The 15,767-nt window shown below is 46.1% G+C and overlaps 1 protein-coding gene across 3 annotated transcripts in view; it reads right to left on the bottom strand.

The window, feature by feature from the left end:
* Positions 1 to 245: 245 nt before the first annotated feature.
* LOC147425832 (Zinc finger C-x8-C-x5-C-x3-H type family protein) overlaps positions 246 to 15,767 on the bottom strand; it is a 35,009-nt gene continuing 19,487 nt past the window's right edge. Inside the window, exons 2-6 of one of the 3 annotated variants that reach the window (XM_086498462.1) lie at positions 2,435 to 2,653; positions 2,234 to 2,358; positions 2,026 to 2,138; positions 807 to 1,933; positions 246 to 731 (exon numbers count right to left, since the gene is read on the bottom strand). In XM_086498462.1, the coding sequence (XP_086354588.1) occupies positions 852 to 1,933; positions 2,026 to 2,138; positions 2,234 to 2,358; positions 2,435 to 2,653 (1,539 nt within the window). In that variant the 3' untranslated portion in view covers positions 246 to 731; positions 807 to 851. Of the gene's footprint in view, positions 1,934 to 2,025; positions 2,139 to 2,233; positions 2,359 to 2,434; positions 2,654 to 15,767 lie in introns of all 3 variants that reach the window. The other 2 variants (XM_086498463.1, XM_086498461.1) reach the window with 2 other exon arrangements.

Here is a 15,767-nt window from a genome sequence, read left to right as displayed (position 1 = left end):
TTTAGAAACAAATTTTTTTGTGGAACGCTCACACAATGATACTGAAGTGCCTTGATAAACGAGTTAAATCCACAAATGTCAAAAAGGAATGATGCAGACCTGCTTTTCTGCTGCTTGCTATTTGGGACACCTTTTGTGCACGTTTATGAACAATAGCCATATTTTATTACTATAGGAGGTTCATGCAAAGTAGCTCTCTCTCTCTCTCTCTCTCTCTCTCTCTCTCTCTGAATCCCAACCTAATAAGAGGATAACCCTTGTAAATTTCCTTAGATGTTTCTTATGTTGTGATACCTTGATAGAATTTTGCATTGGCTTATATTTGATACATTTTGTCACTCACTGCCTTCTCTCACGTCATAGTGTTCCTTTTTACCATCATTTCCACATTCTTTTGCTACCAGGTTTAAAATTAACAAAAACACCTTGCACTCTTCTCAACTACCAGCCATGTTCAATATGCCCCCACATCAATAAGCACAAACCTATCATGGCATGGCAAAGCACGAGCAACTGATCGATCCCCCCATATTGCACAGGTAGAGAGAAGTGGATCAAAGTTTTGGAGCCGCTTGCTTGTTTGCTCAGTAGTGCTTGGAGACGCCATCCATGGCGTTTAAAAGCTGTCAAAATCTCGAGTAGTACATCCTCTCATGAAAATCAGAATGGGCCGGTTGTCCAGGCCTAATTCAAATGATTTGGTCTGATTTGACGCCCTTCTGTCTGCAAAACTGTAACGGCGATCAAACACAAGTTTATGGCCACCCACCTTACTCTATAACCTCACCACGATAAAGAAGAAATACCCGTCTTTTTTGAGGTGGTTAAGCAACAAAGCACTGTGCCAAAATTTACTTGGTTTCTTCATCACTAGCACTGTCTCCTCTTGCCATTGGGAATTTCATCTCCTGACCAACATCATTGGGGACCCTTTCCCCTACTTGCTTCTCAGGTGCCGAGTCGTGGGCGAAGTTGCAGTATATGCCATTGCGACAGCCCCTTGGTGTGTTAAAAAAAAAGCATTGCTTTCTTATCTTTGTGGCACTTGGCCTATCCTGTGGAGCTACATTATTTCTGGCTACACCAACCAATGGCAGAGCACTTGAGTTGGTTCCTAACCATGGTCGTCCTAACCAGTACCGCTCTGAATCATGACCCAACATCCCTTCATCAAATGGCACTGGTGGTGCACTTGGCCTCATTTGAGCATCATTCATAATCATGCCAGGCATTCCAAGCTGTTGAGCAAGTTCTCTCGAGTCTTGGTGCAATATGGGGTACTGTCGCCCTGGAGGTCCAATATTATTAGCATACGCTCCTCTAGCCTGACCTACCAACATATCATGGGCACCCGGCATAAGGTAGCCCCTGCCATGTGATGCAGGCAAACCACTAGCATTAGAACCCCATGACTGAGCAACTGGAACTCCATCAGGAGCATCATACCTTTGCCTGCCTTGCACATGGAAAGGATTTGTATGGCTCACAGGCACCAGCAAAGATCCTTCGAGACGGGATTGCTCACTCTTAATTCCATTAGCACTGCCTCTACTGCTTGATGAGATATCTCCAAATTGCTTTCTTAAACTCGGATTAGAAGCTGTCAAGCTTTCAATTAAAAGGGGGTTACTCAAGATTTTGATGAGGAGCTCGTGATCTATCAAAGCCCCATTCTCTTTGGCCTTTACAACAGCATATGCAGCAGCTGCTGCAGCTGCAACATCTGGATCGGCACTTTTTAAAAACGTTGATGTCAAGTCAGAGTTGAATTGGGCCGCTGCAGAAGAGGAACCACCTTTTGATTGCCTCTTCAGAGTGAGATTCTGTGCATCCTTCAATGGTGAATAACCTGGAGGATACGTGGAAGAAGCCTCGGTCCCAGAAGCGAGATCATTGGAAGGATAAGAGACAGACTTGCTAGACTCGGTGCCTCCTGCAATTTGAAGATTGAAATGTTCCCTTGTGCCAAAGAGGTCTCATGACAAACCGCAAAAAATGGAATGAGCTCAGATTCTTTGTGAGTACCTGGCAGATCATTTTCCTCCGGTCCCTCATCTTCATCCTCAGTTGGTATGAGAGGTATTTCAAGAACTTCAGAATCTTCATCGCCTGTTGGTATTTCGTGTGGCTCCAAGGAGCTGCAAAAAAAAAACTCTGTTACATCAGGAATTCTTGAACAGCTTCCCTGTCACAAATGTTTGATCCATAAATACTGGACCACAAAAATAACGACCTTGAAGGAACTGCTGATGGGCGAGGATAGATAGCCTCCAACACCCTCAATTCTCGCTGTCGTTGTACCTTTGCTTCAGAGTTTTCATCGCCCAGGGCAACTTGCCACGATGGATCAAAACAAAACTGCAAAAGAACTTAAAAGCGTTTTGGGTTGAATCATCACAAACAAACTCCCTGACAATCAGTGTTCTCACCCTACCCTTTCAGGAAACCGCCAAGTTATTTGTGCAACCATTGCAAGAATGGCAGCCGAGTCAAGCCGAGCACGCTTTGTTGCAACACCCTCAAAACCTGGTGGCAGATCATCCCCAGCAACTGGGACCAATGCATGCATAAACTTCGTCTTTTTGGCCTCCAGTAGGTCCTGCAATACTGATCCTGATATTGAAGGTGCATCTTCTGCTGCAAACAAGCGAACCTGAAATAGAAGCATGTCAGCTTCAGCAAACCATTGTATAACAGGTAACCCACTTGAACCTACTGTCACTGAATAGTAGTATTGCTTTGCAAACATATGCTCCAAGTCACATGTGTGCTACTAATAACAGCCGGTAAATGGATAGAAGAAAGTGTTTTGTCCGTATGAAATACACACGCTCCCTTTATTTGGGCCATTACTACTCAGTAAATCATTTGTAACTTCTTGAAATCGAGAAGATTGTGTTTTACCCATATGAAATACACACGCTGCCTTTATTTGGGCCATTACTACTCAGTAAATCATTTGTAACTTATTGAAATCAAGCAGCAATGCCTGGGATAGAAATAAGGATAAAACCGTGCTTGTGATAAAATCGCGCTCTACAAAAACTCAAGGCTGTCATAATAAATTCCAAGTGGAAACCATCCTGGAAAATCCCCTTCCACAGAAACACACTTGCAAGGCTGTTCAAATTACATCAAAATTCCGTGTCATGTGACAGATGAACAAGAAAATTTGACTACTTATATACCACATCTTGCAATTGATGTCCTTAAAAATTTCTGAAATTGGCCAATTATATTACTGGTGGAAACCTCAAAATGAGGAAAACTCACAGACAATTCTACAAAACATAGTGCATGTATTGACTCCATATCAAAATAAACACAACGTGAATGAAGATGACAAATTCCCTCAAAACTGAGTTCATATCTCTAAGCTAGCAGCTTCTCTAAGTTATTTTCCAATACTCTTCTTTCAATTTCTATCATTACAAGTCTATACAATATTTCTACGGCTATCACCAACCGTTTTCAGTGGTATCAGAGCTCAAATGACTGCTTTTCTACAAGGGAAGCAGATCCAGCAATTGTCTTGGACTGGCGTCCTATCACCAACCGTTTTCAGTGGTATCAGAGCTCAAATGACTGCTTTTCTCCAAGGGAATCAGATCCAGCAATTGTCTTGGACTGGCGTCATGGAATAACAGCACGAGGACAAAGAATATAAGGAAGTTCCAGACAGAAAGTTTGGACAGCGTCCAAAGACTTTAGAGCAGAAACCGGAAGAAGTCAGGCTAGATGTTCGATGTTACAAAACAATAAACATCCTATGGTCTATAGGAATTGGCTTATGAGGCAGACAAAATGGACTTTTGCTATAAAGCGAAATCAAGCAGAAATTGCATGGGTGCCAAAAGGCTTTGATCAGATGGTTGTTGTACACTCACCAATAAAGCGCATCAAAAGACCAAACAAAGGATGGGTGCATGAAGAGCATGCTGAAGGTTGATGTGGGTCGTGTTTGCGAGAGGAAATCAATAGTTGTTTTAAACCACCAACAGTGAATATACAAAAACTCCTGGGTGAGGCATGGTTGAAAAAGAGAGTTGTTTAGGGTGAAAGCAGCAGATTTATGATTTTGAAACAAATATGATTGGCAAAGAAAGATCATAACAGATCCAATTCCTCGCCTTTACATACTAATGGCGACCCCAACCAATTAGTAGGGGGGGAGAAATGAAATGAAATGAAATGTTATATTAACGTCTTCAAAAGGCCAAAATGACCTATGAGACCAAAAAGTTAAAATTGGTGAATCTGATACCATGTATGAGTACGGAAATTACCAAGTTACAAAGTTACCAAGTTACAGAGAACTAACACTAAGGCACTAAGGAGAAAGGGAATAAGGAGGGGGGGGGGGGGGGGGGGGGGGGGGGGGGGGTTGTTGTGGGTTCAGATGAAATCTCTCATCGATCGCTGTCGGATCTCATCGACTTCCTCCATGGTCAGAACTCTGGTTGGGCGTCTTGCATGTCGAGCTAGAGTGATCTGTATCTTCTGTTGCAACCTTCGTCGGTAGTGGGAGACCCCCCAAGGTCGTGGACGTTTGGAGAGAGAAATGAAATGAAATGAAATGTTATATTAACGTCTTCAAAAGGCCATAGTGACCTATGGGACCAAAAAGTTACAAGGTGGTGGATCTGATACAAAGTCAGAGTAACAAAATAACCTAACAACCGTACAAAACAAAGATATAAACTATGGGATCCTAGATTGGTCGATGTGAGCTAAGCAAAAAACTAAGCAAAAATGGGCGGCTTGTTGGGATAGCTGAATCACAAAAGATCTATCAGTCGTTGGCGAATCTCATCAATTTCCTCCATGGTTAGTAGTCTGACCGGGCGTCGTGCATGCCTGGCCAACGTCTTTTGTCGTAGCCTCCGTCGACGCTGTGTAGTCCTTCGCAGTCGTGGGCGCCTGGATTTCCCCAATTCAATCGCTCGGTCGATCAGTGTGCCTCTGGTGTGAGACGAGGGCGAGCTCTGCTGTGGGAGTGGCTCTTGCGGCTGTCCCGTGTCTGCTCTGAAGAAGTCTGTGATCCGTCTTTGAGACTGGCTAGCCTCACCATTCATCAGGCTCTCTCTGTGTCTACGCAGCTCGAGCAAGAACAAACCCAAGCATCTTTGATCTTCGTATCCCATTACTCTTGAGAGTGGTCCAAAACCCTCTCTAAACAAGCAATGGAAGCGGCCTCGTATCTCGTAGTAGACGGGGCAACGGCATGTATAATGCAGCTCTGTCTCAAGTTCCATGTCACACAAGGGGCATGTCCTGGCCTCTGCCGGTACTCCGCTGTATCTCCCAGTTTCAATCCGCAGCTGGTGAGACAATGTGCGTAACTGGCCAATAGCACATCTTATCCCATGAGACAAGTGGGTATCCATGTATCTTGGTCTCGTCACAAAACCATCTTCTGTGAGCTGGAGAAGGTGGTCTCTGTAGAAAGCCATCTTCGTGCCCAATTCTTGTGTTGGTTGTATCCATGTCCTCCTGGTGTCTAGCTGGGTCAGGTCTTGGCGGATGAGCTTGGTGATCTCCGAATGTGTAAGAATGAGAGATGGTGCATCCAATGAGTACTGGAATGGTGGCAGCCTGTCTATGCTGAACCCATGCGCCTGGAACCATGATGTCATCTCCCCATACCAGGTATGGCTAACTGTCAAGAGGACTCAAGTGCTATGCGAGCATATCTGTCTCTAGGAAGTTCCCATGTGCGGTTTATGAAGGAGACTGATCTGGTGAGCGCTTCCACCACTAGTGGGGGGGTTGCTAGCTCTGCTCGGATAATGGCCCGTGGTACTGATGCCTTGGCTCTAATGAGCCGCGAGATCATAGAGACGAGAGGTTTCTCCATGTTCCCCCGTCCGTATGTGCGACCCGGCCTCCCGTGGTGATTCAATGAAGGTCCCCATATCTCAGCCCCATATAGCAATGCTGAAGCCACCAAGGTGTCAAAGAGCCAAAGCTTCGTCCAAGGCTCCTGAAAATGAACCTGCGAACACATCCTCTCCAATCTACCCAATGCTACGTGGGCTCTAGTCAGTCTGGTCTCTGCTGCTCTTCTGAGTGAGAATGTAGGTCCGCTAAAAACCACTCCAAGGTAAGTGTAAGCGTCTTTGCACTCCACAATCTCCTGGCCGTATGTGAATGTAGGTGCTGACCTCCTGATCCACTGTGGGGTGGTATTAAACACCATAACCTTGGTTTTACCAAGGTTGACAGACAAACCACTTTCGTGGGCAAACGTATGCAAGGCATCCAATTGACGTTGCATTCCCTCTGGGGATTCGGAGATCAACACAATATCATCAGCATATAACAAAAGTGGAATCCATGTCCCTGCCAGTTGTGCCCCTTTATCCCCATCGCTGTCAATGTAGTCAGAAACCTCATCCACAAATAACCGAAAAGAGTAGGAGAGAGCGGGCAGCCCTGCTTCACCCCAATAGTGGAGTGAACCGGTGTAGAAAGTCCCTCCGGGGTGCGTACATGCCCTACTACTGATCTGTACAATGCCATGATCCCCCAAATGAGCTCTGTGGGTACTCCCATTTCCTGTAATCTGCGCATCAATCTAGCTCTGGGTACTGTGTCAAAAGCTTTGCAAAAGTCCACAAAGCTACAATAGATCCGTTTCCCATGAGATCTACCTTCCTCGATGATGGCCCTGAGTGTCAAGATATGGTCAAGAGTAGAGAAGCCTCTCCTGAACCCTGCCTGCCCAGTTGCACGCATTCCTTCTCTCTCTGCCCATCTACTCAGCTGTTGCTCAAGAATGGATGCATACAACCGTGCCAGTGTGCCCCCAATCATAATAGTGCGATAATTCCCAAGCTCCATGGGGTCTCCAAACTTGAAGATAGGTACGATCGTGGATAGGCTCCAAGTGTCTGGTAGGCCCTCACACATGGCACAGTTAAACATAACTGCTAGAAGCTCTTCTAGTAGGTCTTTGGCATGCATAAAATGCTCGACGACTAAGACATCATGATCATATGCTCTCCCAGTCTTCATCCTGTCAATAGCTTTCTTCGCCATCTCAGCGGTGAAAAAAGCACATGTGTGTGGGCATGGGTCGGGGGGGTTGGGGAGGGGCGGCTGTCCAGGTACTGTGCACAAAGATGATGCGTACTGACCCCAGGTCTCTGTGGAGGAAATAACAGGGGGGGGGGGGGGGGGGGGGGGGGGGGGGGGGGATTGCTCATGAAAGAGCCGCCATGCCTCACGCGAGTCCTGACTCAAGAATAGTTGATATAGATCCTGCTCGATATGAGCCAAAAAAGCCCTCTTCTTTCGCCGTACCAAGCGTCGGAAGTCAATCTGTGACTGTCTGTGAGTGAAGTCTCCCAAAAGTACCTCCCCCTGAAGTCTGGCTCTAGTCTGGCGGCACTCCTCATCGTACCAGCTGTTCTGAGGCATGCTTCCTGATCGGCGGCTCTGCTCAGGCTGGGTGTGTGGGTATGCTTTTGCTGCTGCCTCGTGTAATGTCTGTGTCAGTATAGTAGTTAGCTCCTCTAGAGGTCGCCCCGAGTCCTCAGTGCATACACGTCTGTAGATCCCGTCCATGTATACAAAATCCGTCTCTCGTGTGAATGTGTAGCGAGTAGAGGCTGCTACCCGTGGCCTGTGTGCTACACTCAACTGGAAAGAGATGGTCATCGACACCAGAGCATGATCTATTGCTACCCCGACCGGTCTGGGCCCAACTGTGAGATCCTGGATACTAGGGATGAGATTCGGCTGTGCCATGACATAGTCCACTGTGCTGGCTCCATGCCTGTGTGGGAAGCATGTAAAACCTCCCGCAGCAAGAAATCTCTGTAGGCCATTCAGGATAGCCAATCCATGTGCAGTGCCCATGTCTATCAAGTGTCGCCCATACTCAGTATATTCCACATCGTGTGATAGTCTGGACAGGCCCGTCTCCACCACGTCTCGCTCTCTTAGCATCTCCTCTGAAGTATCATAAAACACTACCTGGTGATGGGCAGTACTAGCATTGAAGTCCCCTAGGATGATAATGTCACCATACCTAGAGAACTCCCATATGTCATCATCCAAAATAGAGAAAGGGGACTGTCCTCTGGGTGATGCCTAAACTGATGTACTTGGGGGAAAGTAGCAAATAGCTAGGTAGAGATATCTGCCTGTCTCTGCTTTCAATCTCACCCACATGTACCTAGCCTACTCATCCCTGCGGGCTATATGTATCAGTGGCTACAGATCCTCTCTAAATAACACTGCCACTCTCCCCGAGCCCCGCCCTCTGTGCTCTGAGCGTCTCCTATCGTAAGTTGTCTCCCACCTGTATCCACTGATGTGAGGCATGGATTGCCCAGGGGCCTGGTGTGTCTCAGAGTAGAAGATGATGTCTCTTTCAGTAAAGCTGTCTTCAAAAGCACCTACATCAAGATGCATAGATCCATTACAGTTCCAGGCAACCATTTTGAGTGTGGTCCCATAAGTCTCGCACCGTCATGTGGAGCGTCGCTCTAGTGTTACCACTTTCCCATCTCGGTAAAAGGCAATCTTGCCTTTCCCCCTTGCCGCTCTAATCTTCGGCATTACTTCCTGCATATGAGCGATCTGCGAGAGGGTGAGATCATCCCCGAGAAAGATGCCAGTCTCTTTAAGAGTTGGTCTTTTCTTCAAGAAGGACTTCTTCGCTTCCATGGAGGGAAAACGGAGGAAGAGTGCTCTTTCTTTTGAGGTTTCTCCACTGCTTCCATTGTTCTTTATGTTGCCCACTCTCCATGCCCTTGTGTGCGTCGGCTCATGAACGCCCATCAAGGCTGCGAGTTCTTTTACTTCTTCGTCCACATTGCCTTTGTCTTTAAGACTACAAATTCTCACATGTAAAGCGCGCACCCGTCTCCTTTGCTCCTCCTCTAGTGTCTGACTAATGATAGTGGGTGTGGACGTGGGTGTTATCTCCTTGCCTTTTCCTTTTTTGGCCACCTTGATCCATTTCTCGGCTTCATCCGCCTACTGTAGAGTTTTGGTAGAACATCCACCCAAGAAGTCGTCATTTCCTTGTGTTGCTCTTCTCCCTCTTTGATGGCCCGTACTTGCTCCTTGATTGTGTTGATTTCTTCAAGTACTGACGGGTTGCAGTTCGCCCTCTTCCAGTGTGTTTCTTGATCGTGCTTCGGTGAGATCTTTCTTGAGCGACGCAATCTCTTCCTCTTGAGTCGTCACTCGGTCTTCGAGCGTACTTATCTTGCTCTCTTGGATCAGCAGCGTCTTTCCAGCATGTTTATTGTGCCCAAGAGATTGCGGTTCATCTTGGTAATGATCTCCGTCATTTCCTCTTTGCACTTTTGAATGGCATCCTCTAGGGGGTCGGCTTTATCGTTCAACTTCCTCATGCTTGATCACCGTCCGCCAAGGAATCACTGTACGTATGTGTGCACCTACACTAGCAGCGGGCACGCTAGCTGGGCGAGTGGGGGAGCGCGGGGCGGTATGGCAAGGGAGGGGGAGTGATTGAGTGCAGACGAGAGAGAGAGAGAGAGAGAGAGAGGAGAGAGAGGAGAGAGAGAGAGAGAGAGAGAGAGAGAGAGAGAGAGAGGGGGGGAAGAAACAAAAAAGGAGGGGGGGGGGGGGGGGGAGGGGGGGAGTCTCAAAGAGAAATAAAATGATATATTAACCTATGAGACCAAGCTGATATATCATAGTGAATTTGATTCCATGACCGGGGAAAAAAAAAATTTTGACCTCCTACCCTTAGAAGAAGGGGGGGGACCTCCTACGCGTAAAAGAAAAAACGAGGGGGCGGGGGGGGGACACCTGGCGGGGCTACAGGCGGAGCGAGGGGGGGCGGGGTTGCAGAAGCAGCACGAGGGGAGGCGGCAGCGCAGGAGCAGGGCGCGAGGGGTTGCAGATGCAGCGAGCGGGGGCGGGGGGAGCCGGGCAACATGCAGGAGCAGCGCAACAAGGCGGGGAGGAGCGGGCACAGCAGCGTGCGGGGCTGCAGTGAGCGCGCACACACACACACACACACACACACACACAGAGTTTCGCTTCCAAAAGCACTAGCCCCAAAGACTGGCACCCTTTTTTATGTTTCTTTCTTCTTGATGATCGCAAAGGTACAATGACCGAGGCTGCTCCTCCATGATTGCTCCCAAGCTAACCTGCAGGAGGGAGATCCCAGGGCACTATTATATAGGTTTACATGGGTCCTATAAACAAGGGGCCCTATTGCTTCAGGCTCCAAAAGCTAGGTCTCCAAAAGCTCACTCCCAAAATCTGTCAAAGTGGCCATACCATATTCTCCTTTCTCGTAACGTGAACAATCTAAAAATGCAACTACAATTGAATCTTTACCCATCTCATCTGCTTTTCGAAAGCTGATTTTGGTGCAAGAAATATCTCAAACTTCAATGATCTATAACCTCTGTAGAATCTGCTCCAAGTAATGCCTCCACTAGTCAGTGCGTGAGTCACTCCTAAAAGCACTTTCTCGTAGGTCTATGCAACCCTTTTAGGTCTAGCAAAGAGTGGATCTCGTAGGCTACGACATGGCCATCTTGCACTAAGACCACACCCAAGTTGCTACCACAAGCATCACAATATTCTCAAACTGTTTCTATAAATCTAGCAATATCAAAACACGACGAGTCGTCAACTTTTGTCTTGAACGCTACAATTTCTGAGGATCCCCAAGTGAACAAAACACCTTGCCGAGTCAGGTTCTGCAAAGGCGAAGCAATCGCCGCAAACTTTCAAATGAACCACCTATAATACGAGCATAAACCCAAAAAGCTTCGAACTTCATGCGCATTCTTGAGTTCAAGCCAATTCCGAATAGTCTCTATTTTGGCCAAGTCAATCTGAACATACTCTGCAGAGACGATGTGTCCCAAAAGTGTATCTCAGATCTCTCGCAGGAAGAAGTCACGCTTCTTCTCGTTGATGACCAATTTGTGTTTCCCTGCTGCCTAAAAAACCTATAAGAGATGTTCCTCTTCATTCTTGGAGAGCACAATGACGTCCACAAAGAAGGTGTCCACAAACTGTCCAATCTCTTTGAAAATCCGATCCATCATCATGTTCAACGTTGCAAGAGCCCGAAAGGCATCACCAAATACTCATATAATCTAAGGGATGTCCTAAACATGGTCTTGTATACATCTCGAAGAGCAATCCTGATCTAATGATAGCCACTTTTCAAATCGATTACACTAAAACACGAAGAACCATCCTGGGTATTCAAAACATGTTCTTTGATGGTGATTTTGTTGAAAGCTATGTAGTCGATGCACATTCTCCAAGATCCATCTTGCTTCAAAACAAGTAGCACTGGTGAACAATAGACAAAAAGACTAGCTTCAATTAGTCTCTTTTCTAGAAGTTCTTTCACTTGGTTCATTATTTCTTCATTCTGGGCTCTGCTCAGTCTATAAGGTGATCGGTTTGGTGGCATACTACCAGGTATCAAATCAATTGTATGATCTTCAAGTCTCTCAAGAGATAGCTCTCTAGGCAAACCCTCAGAGAAACAATAGGCTTAGAGTAAACAAAAAGATCGGTTTGGTGGCATACTACCAAGTATCAAATCAATTGTATGATCTTCAAGTCTCTCAAGAGATAGCTCTCTAGGCAAACCCTCAGAGAAACAATAGGCTTAGAGTAAACAAAAAGATTGCATTTCATTACTTTAGAATAGGCCCAAGCCTTTACAAGTGGGACGGACTTACCCTTTAATTTTACATCTAGCATAATTTCCTTGTCCTCCTCATTCTTCAATGTTGCTTTTCTTGCCCAATAATCAACTACAGCAAAGTTCTTGTGATACCAAGGTATTCCCAAAAGTACGTCACACCCCCCTCAAGTGATATAGAAGTCCCAATGCCCTAGATACCCCTAAAAATGCAACCACACTTTGCCTATGACAGGGGTAATGGCGACATCACGCCCAAGTGCCACTAAAACCGCATCCATCTATGGTCACATTTCTTCATGCCTTATGCTGTCAATTCCGATGATAAATGAAGTTGGCCTTGGCTCCTTCATCGAAAAATATCAGGACCTCCTAATCACGTACTATGCCCCACACTCTACAGAGCTTCGTACTCTCATCCTTCTGAACCAAGGTCACCCCCCACAAAATCTGGAACCTATCGTGCCGTTGTCTTTCCATTCTTTGCTTGCTGCATTGTCAGTATAATAATTGCCCTCTTTGAAGTACTCTGCACGCTACTCTACTCTCAATTTAGGCCCTCTGGGTTTCTTCTTCTACTTCTTGTCCTTCTTCTCCTCCTTGGAAGACTCCTTCTCGTGACTTGGACATTGGCTCGTCCGTTGCGCAAGTCAATGAGCCTGAATGCATAGAGAAACTATCATTGGCGTGTTCCATGAGTTTCTAAATCCTCTTGGACTTTTGCATCAAGTAGTAGCGCCGGATCTCTTTGGGAAATCCACAACAAAACCGCTCCATCTGCTTCAAAAACGGAACCTTCTAATAAGAGGCCACAGACAAAAAGGTATCCCAAAATCATCGACAATACGTAGCTACGGTATCATCTTCCCACATCTTTAGATAACTGCAAGCCGTAATCACATATTGTTCATACTCCTCTGTCAATATACAAAACCAAAGCAAACACTTTCTTGAACTTTACCCACGTTTTTGGAGCTTTATTGTACAAAAACAGGGTCAACCTACCATGTCTCAGCATTACACCTTTAGCAAAGATGCCGCCTTTCATACTTTGGAGGCTTCCAAGAAGTTACCCCTAGAGAAAGCAAGGTCAAAGTGCTGAATGTACTAGAGGACTCGATGGAAATCCTTGTAGCCTAAAAAAGTGTCAAATCTTACTGCTTGACCCTATCCTTGAACTCTTTGGTTGTCTTTTTCTTCTTTTCAAGCTTGTCGTATTGAGTGGCTCGTACAACTGGTTTTGCTTCTTACCATAGAAGGTACCAAAAGTATAAGAATCACAGTCATTCAAGTACCTTGCCCCCACGGGGGGTCAACCTCACCAAAACGGGATTGGGAGATCCTACCGGACGCCACCTATGAGCGGATGCCCTTCCAAGCGAGTACCGCATCTCCTTTGAAATTATTGTCCGTTTTCAAGGGCAATGTAGTGTGGTGAGCGATAAGCTACCTAGCGGAGGAAACTCCAAAAGGGAAGGTCGAAGCAAGTTCAGCAATACCTGGGCCTCTGATCTGAGATACTTGGTCGTTGTCACCCCCATAACTGTTTAGCGATGTGGGTCACTCAAGCGCTCTACTCTAAGAGAGTAGATAAGCCTGGCCTCTTGGGGAGAAATGTCTTCACATAGTCCAAGAGAAACTAGTGACAAAAGCATATGCCCTAGGAGTATGGGTGCAATGAAGCCTTTGTCTTCTCTTTTTCTTTCGTATTTAATTTGTATATATCTTTTTTTGTTTTGTTTTGGGGAGATGACAAAGGATAACCATCCCCAACTCCTAAAACAAAACAAAATTCTAGCAGGCTTGGACACCCAAGCAAGAAATCAATAGCAACACACAAACCAAAACTGCAACAACTTGAATAGAGAGAGAGAGAGAGACAGAGAGTAGGCACAAAGTAACGGAGTTCCACTATCTTGAGGATCACAAAGGTACAACAATCAGGGGTGCTCCTTCTTTGTTGCTCCAAGGCTAATCTATCGAAGGGAGACCCTGAGACACTATTATAAAGGTTTACATGGGCCCCTCAAAACAAGGCGTCCTAGTGCTTTTTAGGCTCCAAAAGCTCATGCCCATAATCTGTCACAATTGGCAGTATGGCCATGCCACCACGTGGCCAACGAAATTTACGGCACGTTTTACGGAATTGGCAGCCAACCCTAGGAAATGCTGCCCGCACATAACAGCCCGAACCTGACCGTGGCTGCCCGCGTTTCCACCATGGCTAAATTCGAAGCTTGCCGGATCTGTTCGCTTCTGAAAGGGATGGCTGCTTGCACAACAGATGTGTGGCTTTGCCTCCATCGCCTTCGATGACCTGATCCGCTTCTCTCTCTGTAGAAGCAACCACTTGGAGGGACTCCCCACATCTGCTCGTGTTGGGCTTGCAACGAACTTTGCTAACATTGGAGCCCTACATTGAGACGTGGTTTATGGATCTCCTAGCGATGCAGATGCCCTTGTAGTTGTTACGACATCTGCTCCCTTTGCTGCTCTTGGTGGCTTTCTAGTTCGGGTCTTGTGGCTGGTTTGCTTTTCTCCTTGTATTTTCTTTTGCTTTCTTGTTTTCTTACTTTGCTTGTTTCTTGGTGGCTCACGCTATAATGAATGTGTGGGTGTGTACGTTTGTGCATGGTGTGTGTGGGTGTAAAGCAAGGTTTTGTTTGCTTTCTTTGTATTGTTTTCTTTGTACTTTGAAGACTTGCTTTCGAGGGTGTGGGTGGGTGTGCGAGAAGTTTGTTCTCAAAAGTATCTTTTTAGTTTGCCTTCTAGTTTTTGTTGTTCAGTTCTTCTAGTTTCTATTGTTCTATTCTGTTGTTTTCTTTCACTCTTTTCTTGTTTTGTTTTCCACTTTTCGTTGAGGTTCTTGGCTGTGGTTTATTGGATTGTTGGCTTGCGGCTCTACTCTCATCTCGCTCTCCCAAGATTCTAGACCAGGTTTTCACATGGTGGTTGTCATCACACCCTTCTTCACTACCTTCTTGGAGTTCCCTCCCCTGATCTGGTCTTTGAGAGCCACCTTCAGTAAGTGGACTTGTCTCTACATTGACTGACAGCTCCTTGCTCGCTCCAATGCAACCCTTTGCTACTCACCTTGTAGCCTCCTCCTGCAGTCTCTTGGTGACGCCAGTTGTTTCTTCTCCATCATCTTCATCATCAACTGCTCTCTCCCTTCTGTTTATCCATTGCCTTTTGTTGTCATATGATATTGGTTGGGGACCGTATGCTTGTCGTCGAGTCATTTTTTTTCACTATTGATGGCTTTTGGTGGTTCAAGTTTTTGATATACAGTTGCAAAGTGTGCTTTTGGTGGAAGTGTCTTCCTTTCAGAGGATGTTGTCATTCTCTCTCTACTTAGCTTGCCAATGCATTTTTACTCTCTTTAAGAGAGGTTTTCCCCCTAGCTCTTAAGTTTTACAGTTTTCCCATGTGGCTAGTTTTCACAACTGTGATGACGTGGCGTGATCCTTGGGGACTTCTAAAGGGCCTACTAAAGAGGCCAGACAATACATAAAGCAAGGCTTGACCGTGTTGCTATATGCGGGCAGCGTACATGTTTCGAGCACAACCTATAATTGAGATAATCAACGACAGCCACCCTTTGACACTATCCTAAGAAAAAATTAAGGGCCTAAAAACCATTCGAACAGCAAGAGAAAGGTGAAAGCAGCAGATTTCGCAAATCATACGTGTTGAGTTATGCCGAGCAAGTTATGCGAGCGCATTAGATGATGTCGGGGCAGCCAAACTATCATCTATAGTAGGGACACGACAGCACTCGCATTGAGGCCTAGGGTTGAAAGCACGTCTCTCTCTCTCTCTCTCTCTCTCTCTCTCTCTCTCTCTCTCTCTCTCTCTCTCTCTCTCTCTCTCTCTCTCTCTCTCTCTCTCTCTCTCTCTCTCTCTCTCAACGCAGAGTGTATTACGAGATACAAGATCGCTTCCACTATCTATTCAAAGATGGCTTCGGCCCCTTCTCCAGAGTCATGAGCTATTAGGACCAAAGATGTCTTGGACTGTATCTACGTTGAGGTGCACAACCTCCTATAGGCTGGTCACCTAACAAAGGTGAGAAATATCATCCACATATAGCTTCGCG

The sequence above is a fragment of the Adiantum capillus-veneris genome, chromosome 24 (genome assembly GCF_014529385.1).
Source record: "Adiantum capillus-veneris isolate H3 chromosome 24, ASM1452938v2, whole genome shotgun sequence".
Classification (NCBI taxonomy): domain Eukaryota; kingdom Viridiplantae; phylum Streptophyta; class Polypodiopsida; order Polypodiales; family Pteridaceae; genus Adiantum; species Adiantum capillus-veneris.
This window is presented reverse-complemented; position numbering and strand designations above follow the sequence as displayed.